At 52.7% G+C, this 17174-nt stretch overlaps 3 protein-coding genes across 3 annotated transcripts; 2 read left to right on the top strand and 1 right to left on the bottom strand.

The window, feature by feature from the left end:
• The first annotated feature begins 6315 nt into the window (after positions 1-6315).
• On the top strand, positions 6316-8098 carry BDZ83DRAFT_76093 (endo-beta-1,6-glucanase). Its single transcript, XM_060515172.1, has 6 exons — positions 6316-6938; positions 6987-7054; positions 7104-7155; positions 7205-7399; positions 7447-7879; positions 7930-8098. Exons 1-6 carry the CDS (start codon positions 6477-6479, stop codon positions 7995-7997), a joined length of 1278 nt encoding a protein of 425 aa, XP_060359924.1. The 5' UTR covers positions 6316-6476; the 3' UTR covers positions 7998-8098.
• Positions 8099-10708: 2610 nt separating this feature from the next.
• Positions 10709-11326, top strand: BDZ83DRAFT_588916 (uncharacterized protein; the record flags this gene model as incomplete). The annotated part of the gene is made up of 1 exon (XM_060506188.1): positions 10709-11326. One exon carries the CDS (start codon positions 10709-10711, stop codon positions 11324-11326), a length of 618 nt encoding a protein of 205 aa, XP_060359923.1.
• A 1014-nt stretch (positions 11327-12340) lies between these two features.
• BDZ83DRAFT_734547 (uncharacterized protein) lies at positions 12341-15225 on the bottom strand (the record flags this gene model as incomplete). The annotated part of the gene is made up of 4 exons (XM_060512947.1): positions 14300-15225; positions 13869-13980; positions 12941-13060; positions 12341-12541 (listed from the first exon to the last, which is right to left on the bottom strand). Exons 1-4 carry the CDS (start codon positions 14848-14850, stop codon positions 12341-12343), a joined length of 984 nt encoding a protein of 327 aa, XP_060359922.1. The 5' UTR covers positions 14851-15225.
• Positions 15226-17174: the final 1949 nt, after the last annotated feature.

The raw sequence follows: 17174 nt of genomic DNA, 5'->3' as shown, positions 1-17174 counted from the left end.
TACATACATAGTTTATTACGCCCCGGCTAAGCTGTTTAGGGCTCGCATGATTATCTACATATTCTCCACATTCGTTCATATCCTTGCCTCCCAGAAGCCCATACAAGTCTTGTTCGTCTCCGTATGTGTCTTTTTTAGTTTTGCATGTCGATGCTGCGGTTGCTCGTGGGTTAGTAGCAGGCCATCTCGGAGTTGTTTCTCAAGTGTTCGACGTCCTATCGTCGGCGGCCGAAGCTAGTCCTGCTGTCGATGGCACGAGGATGCGTGGGGGTGTCTCCGGTTAATTTGATGATGTTAGTTGCGTGTGGTTTCGCTGCTGGCTGATCTGTGCATCTAGGCCTCTCCGTGCTCATGGCGAACTTGATCGTCTCTTTGACAACGTCTACGCTTGGCGACCAATCCTTAGGGTCGGACGCGCGCTTTCCTCCCAGGAAGTATGACAGATTTCCTCTCCGCGTTTCCCGTCTGTTGGAGATCCGAGTCCGCTGTGCCGTCCACTGTGGTGCATCGAAAGAGAAAATGCTCTACCGTTTCTGCAGATTGCCCGCAAGCGCATAGCGCCGCGGCGGTTGCGCCGATCTGGTAGAGGTACCAGTTCAGCCTTGCCATTCCGGTGCGTAGTTGCGCTAGAATGCTGGCTTCTTTCCAGGCCAGTCCGTCATACAGCTTGCGTGTGTGGTTTCCCGGCAGGGCTATGTCGATCTTCTTCGAATATGCTCCTACGTTGTCGGGCAAGGCTCCGTGCTTCTGTCGCACGCTCTGTAAAGCGATCCTAAGTGCCGTCGAGTAGGCTCTGGCCGGCCGTTTTGTGGTGTCTTGTTTACTTGGTACTTTCCTTTGCTGCTGCTTTGGCCGCTTGCGCCAGGTCTGACTCTATCGATGATGGAAGCCAGAAGAGAGTGACTCTGTTGCCTCGTCTCTGCAGAGCTTGCACGCTGGCATATAGTTGTCGGATCTCTTGTTGGCCTGACTGCTGCCGCGGGTTGTGCATCACCAACACTGCCGCTTTGTTGCGGGTGAAGACGTGGATGGCCCGGTACTCGAGTCTCTCTGGGAGAGACTTGACCGCTTCTGCCAGTGCCGCTAGCTCTGCTACATACGGGTTCTGCTCCGTTCTCTGACCGAACGTACGCGAGGCCGTCACGACGCCACCGCCCCCTCTGAAAGATGCGGGCAGCGTCGTCGCCGTTCCAAAGCCCACAACCTCGTTCCTTGCTGAGCTCCCTGTCGCTATCCTCACTGCCCATCCAGACCGGATTGCCTCAGAGGCCTTGACCGTGTCGTCGTCGACTACTGTATCAATACGACGTTCCCAAGGAGCGATCGAATACCCTTCGATAGTCTCCAGCTTGTCAAGGGGTAGGTCGCGATAGGCCTCCGCCATCAACTGGAAGGGTGACGGAAACCGTCTAAAGGCCACCGCCCGCAGACGTCGAAGCGGATGGGTCTTGGGAAGGCTTCGCAGCCGTACCCAGAATGTCGTTGATTTTCTGTCGTACCTCTCTTGCGCCGATTGTATGCTTGCCTCCGCTTCAGCGACCGCCGTGGCCACCGTGTTGAAGGTTCCCACGATCGCTTGGGCGCCAATCCTCTGCACTCGGTTGATCACCCTCATCTGCGCTGCTCGACACCTGTACCTCCAGACGTTCGACGCGTAGTCCATCGTCGGTGCTACGGCCGCCACGAAAAGCTGTCTGGCCGTCGCCGGAGACAGGCCTTTGAGCCGTTTGAGCCCAGCACGGCCTCCAGCCCTTTTGTCGTCGCGTCTGCGATGTGCTTTTCGAAACGGAGTTTCGTGTCCATCATCATCCAATACTTTGACGTGGTCCTTTGCTCGGACAGTGTCACCTTTGATGACGAAGCTGGTTGAGTCCGCCGGCAGCCTCCAGTTGCGCGTGAAGTGGATGATGGCCGTCTTGTCCGTCTCGAACGTCGCCCCGCTTCGTCGTTCCCAGCGAGTGCTCGATCGATAATATCTTGGATGCCCTGACGGTTTGCTTCGCGCGATCGGCCTGTGACCCACGCCGTGTAGTCATCGACGAAGGCCAGCGCGCCCCCGTTCTCGTCGATTTGGTGCTGTACGAGATCGGCGTTGAAGAAGAGGAAGAGCACGGGCGAAAGCGGCGAACCCTGAGGCAGTCCGGCTTGTGGTAGCGGACGAGCCTCGGACTCGTGACCGTTAACCAGGATGCTTGCCGTTCTATGGGAGCAGAAGGCGTCCACCCATCTCACCAGCTTGTCCGGGATCCCCGCGCTCTGAGTCTTTGAAGTAGTCTCTCTTTGTACACACCATTGTATGCTCCCTTGACATCGAAGCTGACCAGACTGACCACCTTTCTCTTTCTCCACGCTCTGTAGATGTACTCCTGCAGCAGTACCAGCGCCTGCTCTGCCGACCTCTGCTTGCGAGCGCCAAAGTGGCTCGTGGGAAGGAGGCCGAACGTCTCGACAGCGTGCGAGATACGTTCTGCCAGGACCGACTCCAGCACTTTTCCGAGCGTCGAGAGAAGCGAGATCGGTCGCCAGGCCTTCGCTATACCGTAGTCGCTTTTGTTTGGCTTCTTCAGCGGGATGATCTTTGCGTGTCGCCACTGCCTCGGCAACACCCCTTCATCCAGTGAGGTCTGGAAGAGTGTAAGCACCCTCTCCTTCACCACTGGCCACGTGTCTTCCACACTGCCACCGGCAGACCGTCCTCTCCGGGTGCTTTCCACGACTTTGCCGCAAAGAGCTGTCTCTCTACTTCTCCCAGTGTGAGGTTAGGGAAGGGTACCGGCGATCGTTGTGGCCGATCCCCCTCCTCCTCGATCATGCTGGGGAGAGGAGGGAAAAATGTGGAGAGCAGCTCTTCGGCCTGTTCTGCGGCGTCTCCCGTTTGGGAACCATCCGCCCTTTTAAGTTGAGGTATCTTGTCGAAAGATGCCCCTTTACTGGCGTCGAGATACTTCGCGGCCTTCCAGATATTGGCGTCGTCGGCCAGAAAGTCCTCCCAATGGCTCTTCTTCTGTTGTCGGATGGCATCGTGATATTGCTTGGCTGCCGAGCGTGCGCGTTGCTCCAGTTCAGGTTGACTGTTACCTGCCCTTCTCTCCGCTCTCGCCCGGTTTCTCCAGTGGGTATGGATCTGCCGGAGCTGGGTGAGGTCAGCCGTCCACCATCTCTTTGCATACGGTGATGGCTTGGCCGTAGGTGTCAGTGCCTCTACTGCCTCGCACACCACAGACATCAGTCGATCCGTCTGTTGCTGCACCGTACCTCCTGTTGGCATTCGCCCTAGGTTTGCTTCTACTCTCTCATTGATTTGCTTCCATGGGGCGTTCTTGAGGAGGAGCCGTGGCCGGCTTTCCATCTCAGGCGCGGCGATGTCGAAGGTCGTCTCGATCGCCCGGTGGTCCGACCCGTGGTCCGTCTCGTGCAGGCCGCATCGTACCACCGTTCTTGCTAGCTCTTCGGACGCGAGGGATAGGTCGATCGTCGTTGCCGCATCGTTCTTCTCCCACGTCTTCGTGCCACGCGGAAGGAGGCTGCGGAGCGAGTACTCGCTCATTAGATCGATGATCGGGTCCGCCTCGCCCTGCCGGCCCTCCGACACATCGTCACCTCCCCACAGGTAGTCGTGGCAGTTGAAGTCTCCTACCAGAACCACGTCCACCCTCTCCCCTGTTCCTCCTCGGACATTCGTGATAGCTTGTCTCAGCAGGTCGCACGCCTGCCGCAGCATCTCCGGCCTCTGCACCGGCACGTACACCGACGCCACTATCAGTCTTCGATCCGGAAGCCGGACGATGGCCGCAGTGATATCCGAGGACGCTATCGGCAGCTGCTCTGTCTCTACGTCTCTGTTCACCCAAAGCAAACTCCTGATTCCCCATCTTCCTTCGTCCCTCCACTCCGTTGGTACCATCCTCGTCCACCTGCTATTGCCCATCGGAACCGTAATGACCTTACCTTCTATCCTCCGCGCCCATGGCTCCTGCACCGCTATGGCCGTGAAGTCGCGCAACGCCTCATCATTCATCAGACTTTCGTGCACTGCAGCCTGTTTCCTCACGTTGAGCTGAAGGATCTGGACCTTCCTACTCATGGGAACGCGGATACAGCTTCGGACAGTTCTTGCTGAACGACTCGTGCGGTCCGCCACAGGGCACACATGTCACGATCGTCTCACGGCATTCAGAGTGGTGGTGGCCTACCTTGGCGCATCGTCCACACACCCGGGGGTTTACGCACTGGTACGCCTTGTGCTTCGTGATCTGCTGGCAGTTGTAGCACTGCTGGGGGCGCGGCCGCCGTTCAAACGCCATCGTCGTGCCGGACTCTCCTCCAACGTGGAAGAAGCCCTCGGAGATCAGTCTACGCGCATCACCGGCCTTGGTCACGAACACGACCATGGACCCATACGCCTTGGGTATCTCTTTCTTGCTAAGCCAAGAAATCTTGGCAACCGTGGTCTCGTTTTCTCGGCTAAGTGCCTCCGCCGCTTCAGCCCTGACATTGCCCTTCTCATCCAGTACCTCAATTCGCTTCACGTTGTCGATCTTCACGGGATAGAGTTCGTCTCGTAGCACGCGTGCTCCACGGCCGAAGCTCTTCTCCGCGATCTGCTTGACATACCTATGCTCCGCATCGTCGCGACAAATGATCCGGATCCTATCCGCGTTCCTTGGGTCTACCGTGACGGCCAGACACCGCCAGCTACCCTGTCCGTCCAACGCGCGCATCTCCTTTTCCACCGCAGCCCGGATCCGGCCTGGGTTGAGCTTGTCGCTGCCTTCTTCAACTCTTGATGTATCGATCGTACAGAAGGGGTCGCTGCGGCTCGGCAGCGTCGCGTTGCCCGCCGTGGCTACCCGCGAGTCGCGACCTTGCCCACCTAAGCCGCTTCGCGCGACGTCCGCGTAGGACACACTTGGGCTGTTCCGCGTCGCAGCAACTGTTGCGAGTGCTTCGAGGTTTTCGTTCGTCTTGGCGCTTTCGTCCTCCACGCGTTCTTTCATCGCTTGCAGCTCTCCTTTGACGGCCTGTAGCTCGCTCTTGACTGTTTGCAGCTCCGAAGTGACCACGCGAAGCTCTGCCTCAACGTTTTTATTCCGTGCTTCCGACTTCTTCCACGCATCGAACATGATCTTGACCGCTGTGTGTAGCTCTTTGACCTGCTTGCCCATCGTCAGGAGCAGCCCTTTGTCGTCATCCTCTATGGGTTTCGCGCGTTCCTTGGCCAGGGTTGTGGCTCGCTTGGTCGTCGTCCGCCGGCCACCACCAGCAACCTCCGTCGCTCCGTCGGTCGCATTGTCGATTATCTCTTGATGAGTCTGGTTCAGTTGGGCTTTCGCGGATGGCTTTCGCACCCTTCGTGATGGCAGGTCCTCGTCGCTCGCTGCCACCGCCTCCCTCGCAACGGTGATGGACGTCGAATCTGGCTCGAGATCCATCGCGTCGGGACGTGCGCAGAGACGCCACGCGGTAGATCGTGCTAGTGCCACGTAGCGCGTTTCGGAGCTTCTCGACAGCGCTCAACCCAACAACGTCGAATGATTCTTCACACAATCAAATATCGAAAATTCCCCAATCCTCTGATCAATACTACAGTAGAAGTCGAATTTGGTTTCCGTCTTTCTTTGTCGTTGCTGACTGTACAGCTGCAGCTGCACTATGACTAAGAACCTAGGTACCTTACACTGCAGTCTGCAGGTGCCAGGCAGCCTTTTGAGAAACCCCTGTCGACCACCCGAGAGCTTGAACTTTGAATCTTGAAGCATGGCCGGTAGCCGGAGCTAAACCCCATCAAGGAGGTCAATCGAACTTGGCCCCCGGGCTAGGCCGGCCGTCTCACTTTCGATCCTCCCCAATGGCCGCCAAGAGCCAGTCAGCAACCCGTCGTAAAGCCTGATGAGGCAATGGGGGCAATTGGGGGGCCCAGCGACCATCTCCAGGCAGCCGTCAATTTCCCTGCCGTCATCCTGCTCGCCCGTGCGGCTGTCGAGGTTCAGCGACGACTTTCGATGCAGGAACCAGGGTTTCTTGAGGTCGCCAATCGGTCCGGATTGGATGGATTGGACGAACACCTGCAGCTCGATGCCGTCAACCCTGCGGTTCTCTGGAAATAGACTTGGAAGACTCCCGCTACTTGGCGAAGCGATGCAGACAAAGTGAAGGAACAGGGGGCATTTTGGTGAGGAGAGCTACGAAATACACTAGAGCTATTCAGCCCTCACGATCGACATTTGCATTAGCGTCCAGGCCCCAAGAAAAGAGCTGGTGCTACGGCATCGGGTGCTGCGCCCCTGGGATAATCTCGTTTTCCTTCCTCCTCACTCCATTGGCGAATCCTGGGGTTTACCGTTGCGGCCCGCAAGACTCGGGGAAGGCATCAGAAGCTTGTTAAGACGGCCGGTCTTCCCACATCTCGATACACATTTCTACCTCTGCTCTGCATCCCTCTCATCGAAAGCCTGACAACCCAAACATTTGTCAACATGGTCCGTCTCAGTCTTTTGGCACTCGCTGCCACCACGCAGCTGGCCCACGCATGGCTGCCCAACGACGGCACCAGGAAGCTCTTGGATACCCGCGGCTTCAGCGTCTTTGACAACCAAAACACCACGTCTGACGACTCTGACGGCGTGAGCAAGCGTTGGTGGACGGCTTCCGGCAAGATCAGGGGCGTCAACCTGGGCTCCCTGTTCGTCTTTGAGCCCTGGATCGCCAATAACGAGTGGAACACCATGGGCTGTGGTGGCCAGCAGTCCGAGTTCGACTGCGTCATGAACACGGGCCAGGAGAGGTCTGATGCCGCGTTCCAGAAGCACTGGGATACGTGGATCACCGAGGGCGACTTGGATGAGATGATGTCCTACGGCATCAACACCATTCGTATTCCCGTGGGATACTGGTTGGATGAGTCGTTGGTTGACCAGAACTCTGAGCACTTCCCAAGGGTATGTCCACCTACGATCTCTGGTGTGACTATGACTGACCGAATGTAGGGAGCTGTCAAGTACTTGATCCGGCTCTGCGGCTGGGCTAGTGACCGCGGATTCTACATCATCCTGGAGTATGTTCATCAACCCCGTGAGACGCTTTCATAGACTAACAACATGAAGCCAGCACGGTGCCCCGGGAGCTCAAGTGGCGAAGAACTCGTTCACTGGTCAAGTAAGACATCCTGTTCCTAGACTTTTCGTCGTCCTCTAACTGTCTCTAGTTCGCCAACACCCCTGGCTTCTACAATGACTACCAGTACGGCCGGGCTGTCAAGTTTCTCGAGTTCCTCAGGAAGCTTGCCCACGACAACAACGAGCTTCGCAACGTCGGCACGATCGAACTCGTCAACGAGCCCACCAACTGGGACTCTTCCGTGCAGTCCCTCCGCAGCACGTTCTACAAGAACGGCTACAATGTCAGTCACCACTGTCGACACCTTGCACATCTCACTAACACCCTCAGGCCATCCGCAACGTCGAAAAAAGCCTCGGCGTCAGCGCCAACAACTACTTCCACATCCAGATGATGTCCTCGCTCTGGGGCTCTGGCAACCCGACCGAGTTCCTCGACGACACCTACTTCACCGCGTTTGACGACCACCGCTACCTCAAGTGGGCCAACAAGAACGACGTTCCCTGGACGCACGACAGCTACATCTCGACGTCATGCAACGACAACCGCAACGGCGACGCCTCAGGCCCGACGATTGTCGGCGAATGGAGCATCAGCCCGCCCGACGAGATTGAGAACTCGGACGACTGGAACCGCGACACGCAAAAGGACTTTTACAAGAAGTGGTTTGCGGCGCAGGTCCACGCCTACGAGAAGAACACCGCCGGGTGGGTGTTTTGGACGTGGAAGGCTCAGCTTGGAGATTACCGTTGGTCCTACAGAGGTGAGTTTCCTTTACAGCGATTGATGATGTCTATGCTAACGAGGATGTAGACGGTGTTATTGCCGGAGTCATTCCCAGGGACCTGAACTCGATTGCCAGCTCGGGCGTCTGCGGTTAGGAGTCATCTTTGACAATATAGACGAGGAACGGGAGATTTGACATGCATTCTCATTGTAGATATTTCCATACATACATAAGCATTTGAACGTGTAAATGGCCCTCCTGACCGACCTCGTATCGGAGTTCCACTGCATCTTGTCACAAAAGCAACGTAACCTGCGCGAACCCGCACAGCACACCCCATCATCGGCCCTTTCGGCATGCATGATTCCCTAACCAGGACGGCGGCGTTGGTGTCTCGTCCGCATCCAGTAAGGCCTCAACCCCCGCTAGTCTCCAGTCAGCAAACGGCCTCGAGATCAACCTTGCCGGCGTGCAGGATCAATGACAAAATGCCATCTACATGGGAGATCATGCAGTGGAAGTCCATATTCTCCGGGTTGAAGCATGTCGATCGTGTCACCTTGGATGCGGCCTTTTTCTCGTATCTTTTGACTTTCATCGTGACTATTTTCTCACCACCAAGTCACCCAAGTCAAAGAGTGAGCCAAGATGCCTAACCGGCCCGCCGGCACATCCGCGTCGGTTCCAACGTCATGTCTCACTTACACATGGGATTCAGCTCTGCTCTTACTAATCCCTTGCAGGACTCTTAGGACTTGGGACAAGTTTGTGATCAAAGACACCAAAGTCTGAAGCGGATTTCCGCAATGTCTCGCATCACCATGTTGAAAACACCCCGATATCACAAGGTTGCATCTGACATTTCAGCCTCGAAAAAGCCCAACCCGTACCACCGTCATCTATGACGTGCATGTGGCGTCGTTCCGTCCCGCCTTGGGGAGCGCCAATTTCTAACTCAATTCCCACGATGCAGGAAACGTGGGGTTCCTGTAAGGCTTCGCAAACATCTTGTTTCCTTGGAGCCCTGCTTTCCATAATTCCAGACCACGTGTGCTCCTCTTTTCTGTTCATCAACCTCAGATTGACCCACGGCCGGAAACTTGGAAATCTGAACCCGCGTAGAGTTTGCGTGGCTTGGTGTGGGGTATCCTGCACTGGCAAACTCAAGCGTCGGCATTGTCAGTATTGTGGACTGCTTGATATTGCTGTTTGATAATGTGATCAGTCACTGCCGGGCCGGAGGACACGGAGGGCTGAATGGAGTGACAGCACTGTTTAACACTATCGTTTTGCATTACTAGAGGATTGCTATAGTACATATAGACGTTACCCTACCCCCAAATTCCGTACTATTTAACCTTAACCCTTTTCCTACTTATCCTTTCCTCTATTTTACTTTCTCCCTCGTTAAGGGATCACTAAAATCGTAGTTTTAATAATTTATTAATAAACTAGTATTACTATTTAGAAATAGGTAACTTATATTTATTTATAAGTACTAAAAGTTTTATTATTATAAAGGTAATAATAAATATATTAAAATACTCGAGCGAGCTTTTTAATAGACTTTTAATACTATTTAAAATAATAATCTTCGAGCTATAAAAAGAAGCCGAGGCACTATATTAATATAACTTTATTTATTTTATTTATATTAATAATAGTCTTTTTAATATAAAATATATTAATAATATTTTACGGCCGCATTATTATATTTCGTAAATTATATTTAATAGTAGCGAGGATTTTAATATTAAATACTAGTTCTTTTATTAAAGTCGTTATTATAAGGTTAGTTTAGTTATTAATATTTTAATAAATATTTTATAATTTAATTTAAAGGCTTTTATACTTTTTAAAAAAAGGCTTTTAAAGGACTTATAATTAGATTTTATAGCTATTATAATTAAAGCTATTATAGTTAAAGCTATTATAGTTAAAGCTATTATAATTAAAACTATAGCGCTAGTTATAAACCTCGATAAAAAATAGTTAGTAATATAGTTATCTTTCTTTTATAATAAGCTTAAAAAAGTATATTAATTTAAGTACTAGGTAAGTACTATACTGTTTTATTAAAACTATATTCTTATATTTATAACTTATAAAGAATTTACTTTCTTTAATAACAAGGTACTTAGAATGGAGTGACAGAGCCAGTGCGACCCTGTGAACAAACACAAGGACGATTAGAATCAGACGAAGCAGCTGTTTCCCCAGATTTCTTGCTTCACCGAGGACAGGAGCATTCTCCCTTACTGGCTCGTTTGCGCTAGCTCCGTGCCCATCAACGGAGCCGAATTGTGGGCGGTGATCGACACCACGTTACCAGTGCTCCTCTGAGACTTCCTAGTTTGCTAGTTTGCGTCCATGTCACCCTGGAAAGTGACACCAACTTTGTGATGCGGCTAAGGACCTCGTGTATGTTTAGCGGGGTTCCGCCTTCCCCCGACCGCCTCTTTTTTTCTCCCCTCCCGCCAGATCCTTCCAACATGATCATCCATCAAGTGGAAAGAATGAGGGACAGCAGGGTCTCCTGCGGAAAGAAGGCTGGCTGAACCGGAAGCAGCAAGAGAGACGCCAGAGTTGACTCTCTCTTAATATAAACCACGCCACCCCGCTCTTCTTCAACCTCATCTCGTCCGTCCTTGGTTAGATCCCGCATCACCAAACGTCGTATCCGAACCTCAAGGTGTCCAACATCATTTCTCGCATCGTTCAAGGTACGTGAAGCCTCCGACATTTCAGCATATATACTGGGCTCATCTCATCTTCATCTTCATCTTCATCAGCATCAGCATCAGCAACTACCGCTTCTTCACCAACTAAACCATCATCATCATCATCACCTCTCCATCCATCAACATGAAGGCCGCCTACGCCATCGCCCTTCTGGGTGCCACTCTGGCTTCTGCCCAGTTCACCAACCAGACCAGGCCCTTCTGGCTCAAGTTCACTCCTTGCACCGGCGGCTCCGGCGAGACCTACCTTACCTCGTGCCACTCCGGTGCCGGCCAAGCTGGTCTCTGCCCCGAGACCACGGAGCCCGTCCAGGAAGCCAACCGTCCCACGACCCACACAAACTACTTCCTCAACGAGACGCAGTCCGACTACAACGGCCACCTCCTCGGCGCCCTGACCTGGAACCAGCCCATCGGCAACGGCGACCCTGTCTCCTCCGGCATGATGCTCAACCTGCAAATCGTTAGCAACGGCGCCATCCCCATCTTCTCCCCTGGCAACACCGCCCTCTTCACCCTCGGCTTTGACGAGAACGAGAAGCTCTTCATCTACTCCCGCGCGGACGACTCCAAGGCCGTTGCTGGCTCGCAAGCTCCCTATGGAGACGAGGCGTACTACCGCTGGCACGTCTGCTACACCTTTGTCGGCAACTACTACTACCGCTCCCTCGTCTGGATCACCGCCGGCCCGGCGTCCAACCCTACCTGCGAGGCTGTTGATGTGTACCGCGAGTGGGCTTAAGGCATGGATGGAGAGGGCTCACTGGTACCCAGCTTCGGCTGTGCGAAGAAGCTCGAGCTTCATGATCGGTCCTGCAGCAACTACACGATAGCAACTCTGGCATTGTCTCTGGTCTGAGTCCCGCCACGACTGACGATGGTAGTCTACCTCCTGATGGATGGAGTACAACAAAAGTTTCAATAGTTAATCCTAATAAACTCTACATCACATACACCGGATGGTGCTTCTGCCTCATTGTGAATATGTTGTCGGTTAATACTAACATCGTGCTTGTAAAGCCATGTTACTTCATTGGGCTGAGCAAGAGTATGGGGCACAATGCTGGTAACATACGTACCTGACTTTCGCCTGATGTGTGTTTGGTACCGTGTGATTTCCCTTGAATGCTTGATGCCATTCAGGACAACTTTCCCTAACGGCAAAGCTGGACAAACCTAATGATCTTGTTAGGATGAACACAATAGCACCAGCCTCTGTGACAAGGCCATCCATCTGATCTCCTCCAACGATCCCTGACAGGGTGGATGCATTTCAAGGATCTCATGCAAGGACAGCCCCTGTCGCATCGGCGATCTTCTTACCTGGCACTTGCACGGACTTTGGTTGCTCCGCAAATTCACCAACAAGAGGACTAGACGGGACCAAAGCAAATCCCGCTGGGATTGACCTTTAGTCACTTCAACGATTTGTTGTAGGTTTGGAGATTCATGGATTCATCAATTCAATATCCTCGTAGCTATTTACGCTATCCGCTCAAAGCTTTGAAGAAACAGGACACCAATAGACTCCGAACAACATAGGCAGACCGCTTGCTAAGTATGCAGCAAAACGTAGAATAACCGGCCAATGTGTGATAAAAGACGTCCATATGTGTGTAAAAGCCTTCACGTCGAGGTAAAAATGGACGCGAGAGCCCCTAGCATCGAGTTAGATTGACAATGTTTGTACAGACTGCGTGGTCATATGGTGAACGCTCATCCATGTGGCCTTGCATGCCAACAAGGGGTCCTCTTACTAGTAAGGCCCATAGAAAATAAGGTCTGCGGGGTAGTACTCCATGTTGAAGCCATTCAACATCATGTGGGTGACGTCGAAGGTCGGCGTCGTCGTGGTATCGGCCGTGTTATCCGTACCGACGCCATGTCCCACAGCGGGAACTGGGGGCTGAACTAGGACTACGCAACCACAGGTATCCTTATGGCGCTTGATGTTCGACTGATGATTGGAAAAAGATTTGCCGCAGGACATTTGAACAGCCCGGTTGTGATTGGCCTTGATGTGTCTCTTAAGGTTAGAGGGACTCGAGTAGGTTTTGTTGCAGCCGGACGCTTCGCAACGCGCCTTCGCTTCTGTCCCTATGGCAGGCATTGCGAAGTTGGTGAAGTAATTTGAATGCATTCAAAAGATGAGTTGTAGTGGTTATTGATGATGAATCAGGAGTAAGATAGGATAATAGCTCGGCGTGTCTCCTCCGCTCGTTAGGAAAATGCCTGTGGACCAACATCTTTGCACTTGCTATATATTCGCACAGATGAGGAGCGCGGGACCCTCTCGTCTTGAGAAGCTGACTTCAGCTGGGTGGGAAATTATGGCGGAGAGCAGCTTCACTATTACTGCGTATTCATCTTCCATGGTAGTGGTGTCGTGCGTCTTGTCGCTACTGGTCAAAAGATACTGGAAGGACCCCTGCGCCTGCTTCGCGGTTGGTCCATCCGATTGGTTATCCCAGAGGCTCTAGAAATCCTCACACGATGATTTACATTCGGGGCGCAATGGTTCTCTGGGCTCCACAATTCGCCTCCATAATCCAGAAATCCAGATATTTCACCGACCTCTCAAATATGTGACGATGCGCCGAGGCTTCTTTACTGCGTAGAAGACGTCGGACTACCACTGCACGACCCCAAGCGCCCCTCGGAGATAGGATCTCAGCGAAAGACGCAGTCCTCCACTTCACCTGGCCATATTGATTAGCTGCGCTGGGAAGTACAGTGGTCAATCTACAACGTAGCCGAAATCACTTAACTCCATGTATTGTGGCGGTCTTCATAGTCTTGCTAAAGGTAGACAGGACAGATGTCGGAATCTGACGTTAGGAGCCGATGACGAACTGGGAGCTCGACCCAGTCATGTCTCGCCGATGGATGCTAGGGTCCACTTAACTTACCAGGGCCTAAGCCGGTCTTAGACTCACCGTTGGATGGCGTCCCAGTTGCTTATTTGGTGGGGTTCACTAACACGTCAAGTCAACAATCGTCCATCCCTCATCTCTCTTCTGCAAAGTTCAATGTGAGCAAACATGAAGTGTGTTGCGTTCAATTTGATGTCAAAAACCTAGCACCGATGCGTGATCCGTGGACGCTGCAACCTGGCGAAAACCCACGAACTGCCGAAAACGGAGCTGCAGTAGGTGAAAGGAAATGCCTTAATTTAAATCGTACAACGCCCGGCAGGTTATCTAAATTCTGTACTTGGAGCAGGCCTCTACCAAAATAGACGGCGCCAGCCATTCATGTCGCTGGCTATCGCCAATTTCACTTACATGGACTGCGGGTGCTACTCCATCGTCGGCATCCTCTGCAGTCTGAACAAGACGGGAATTGGAGGGAGGGGGGGCACCAGAGTAGCACCGCACTGAGTGCATATTCTGAAAGCTATGGAAAATGAAGTGTTCATGTACGTACAACTTCGTGACATGAAGACTTCGGAAAAGAGGAGAACCACACCCAAGGAAGAAGCAAAAAGGAATCTCAAACGAGATAGACAGTCCACTTGCTCCACAGAGATACATGGGATGACCAGACAACATATATTATAAGACGCCGATGATCCTGTCAATGCTGTAGGCCAAGGGAGGTATGAGCGCGAGGGCTCCTAGTCTCGGGTTAGCTGGGTGCCGACGCTCGCCGCGCCAGAATGCGTTTCCATATGCTTGAGCCATGTGGTCTCGCATTCCGAGAAGAGTATTCTTACTACAAGAACCCGGGACAATAGAAATTGCTGTAGTCTCTCAGATCGATAGCAAGAGCGTCATCGAACTCGTCGACGGTGTCATCGAGGATCGGGATCCCAAAATCATCGAAGATGTTGTCGCGCGCGCCGAGGTTATCGTCGACGATGGGGGCTCCGACAATATCGAGGGCATTGCTGAGCTCGCCGAGCGTATTTTCGAGGGAAGAAGGCCCAACGACATCTACGAAGTCGTCTAGGATCGGGGCTCCGACGACATCGAGTGTGCCGTGAGCGTGACCGCTCTCGCTGAGTGTGTCATCGAGGATCGGGGATCCGAGGGCGCCGAGGGGAGGTAAACCCAGAGTTGCGCGGCATCCAGAGCATCCCAGCTGGTGGCGCCGGGAGTTCCATGGGTGATTTTGTCTGATCATGCCGCAAGGCATCTGCACGGGCTCGCCGTGCATCGACTGGATGTGTCTGGCGAGGTTGGACGCAGTCGAGTAAGTCCTGTTCTCGCACCCGATCTCCTCGCAACGGAAACTGGAAGGTGCTCTTGTCCACGCGTTAGACATCGCGAAGATTGCTGCTCTCTTATTGCTGAGCTCGGGAGACGAATTTGAGTTGGTATGAAACGGGGATCGGAAAGCTGAGTAGGAGAATGAAGTAGCGTGGCGAGCTATTCTTTTCGTCAGGAGGAAGCGGCTGGATAGCCATCTTTAAATATCTGCTTAGGAAAGAGACGTGAGGAGTTTGAGCCTCCATATCACTGGGAGTGGGAGGGCGTTGTTTCATTCTGCTGGTCACAATGTTGAGGTAAAGAGAGAGGAGTGTCTCCTAGCTGGCGATGGAGCCCGGAAGGTCAAATAGAAAACTTATGCGTGGAATTGATTGGCAGGGTGCATCGAGCTGCGCATACAAGCAAATGCCAGACGGGTGGAGAACGTTAGAAAGTCGACCGTCCGCATTGGAAGAAATAAGTTGGCACAAATGTGCTTGGGGCCGAGAGGCGTGTTAAATGTGGGGAGGTGGTGTAAGCCAGAAGAAGGAAAAAGTGGTCTTGCCGGGGGGTGGATGCCGAGGGTGTGTGAGGCAGGAACCGTTGAGCAATGGTCGCTCCGTCCAAAGAGAGGGGGGAAAAAGGGAAGAAGTGGGTTTGTACGTCGCCCCTTCTGGGAGGAGTGTATCCGTGGAGTGGTCCATCCGGAGGACGAGATTCACAGTACACAAACCCCGCCAAATTCATATTGTGTTTATTATCTTCACTCAATTAAATATCAGCTCTGGATCAAAACGGCCCATCTCCTGCAACACTGATTTTCACATTCCCTGCTACACACCCATGCCTTTTCAAGGAGGTCCCAAACCCAGGTCGCATCCAGCAGTAGCGGACAATCTGAGTGGGTACGGTTACCCACACGTTGCTCTCGAGTCTCAGCTCCAGCTGTATTCCTCACGACCTCGCCTTAAGCTCCAGTGGACTCCTGATCGGGTTGACGAAGGGCCTAATGTTGGTGACGGTAGTAAATTACGGGAACTTCTGGGGCCTTGGAGCCTTTGCAGCAGAGTTGTCGAGCCTTGCAAGCCAACACCTTCCACAAGGGTGCGTTGTCTCAAGGGTACCTCACGAGCTCTACTAGGTATCGCTATAGCTCACCTCGCTCAAGCAAACTCGCAGCCTAAAGTCATGAACAAAGAAACGTTTAGTCGATCAAGTGAAGAGAACACGAAAGGCCAATCTCTCAGATCGAGCTTCGGGTGTGGTTAATGCGGTCACCTACGGCGTTACTGGGCGTTACTATGTACATGCCTCGTGCATGCCTAGATCACACCAGCCACATCTAATGCACTCACCCTCGCTCCTCCTTTTGAAAAACCAATAAGGCAGATCGAGGCTCTACCTCAGCTCTAAGCTCAAGAATGGACTCACATCATGTCGCCTGCCTTGGCATCTCGGGTAAGAAGGTAGCTCATGGCTCGGGGCAAACGCCCAGCCAAGCATTGAAGTTAGCGGCGGTAAACGGTTGCAGCTAGCGCGTGACCCGGTACGAAGGTACGTGCCGGCAAGCATGGGTCTTGGGATGGAGAAGAGACAAGACAAGCAGGAGTGTGTAAGTTGTGAGTGGGTGATGGGGGAGGAAGGGTACGTACTATGCCGCACCACTACTTTCCTCTGCGTCTTCCCTACGACTCTCGCCGCCTCACCGGAACGTTGTTCAAGGGAAACCAGTGTCGGAATTGCTGTGGATGAGTTGGCACAATGCAGACATCTTATTCCCAGCTGACTAGGTAAATAGAGTACAGCGCGTTGAAGGACTTGTCCTTCCTTTGTCAGCCGTCCATGGAAATATAGCTACGAAAGAAGTCGACAACATCCGACAGAGCTATCCAATAGGGGGAAAAAAACGGCGCTTCATTGCCTTGAGACTCTTCTTCTTGCTGGACTGGCGGACAACAGTCAGTTTTCTCCAGGGCGCTATGCCCTGCTATCCCATCTCTAGTTTAGGTTCTCCACTGTATCCGTAGAAAAGGGTCTGCTGCACGGACGTAATTGCGTCACTGAGCAATGGTTCGCTGTGGCGGCTACCCTACCTTACATGCCATGGGTACCTCTCCAGCGCAGGCCCACCACACTACTAAGGTACTCTACCTTACCTCACTTACATGGGCTTCGGTCGGAAACTCATACACATTGGCTTAAGCCATCCTTACATTCTCATTTTCTTCGAATCGTAATGAGAGCTTGTAAATGTATTGAAAATGAATCTGATCACACGATATTTGCTCAAGCGCATGAGGATTATGGATATTCATAACCATAAGGCTACGGAATATATACATAAGTCTTGCTTCATGGTTACAAATGGAATGAGTGGTTCTCCCCCGTGACGTGAAACGG

The sequence above is a fragment of the Colletotrichum acutatum genome, assembly GCF_030867785.1.
Source record: "Colletotrichum acutatum strain CBS 112980 chromosome Unknown BDZ83scaffold_132, whole genome shotgun sequence".
In the NCBI taxonomy this organism is placed as follows: domain Eukaryota; kingdom Fungi; phylum Ascomycota; class Sordariomycetes; order Glomerellales; family Glomerellaceae; genus Colletotrichum; species Colletotrichum acutatum.
The sequence above is the reverse complement of the archived record's forward strand: the minus strand, read 5'-3'. Positions and strand labels throughout refer to the sequence as shown.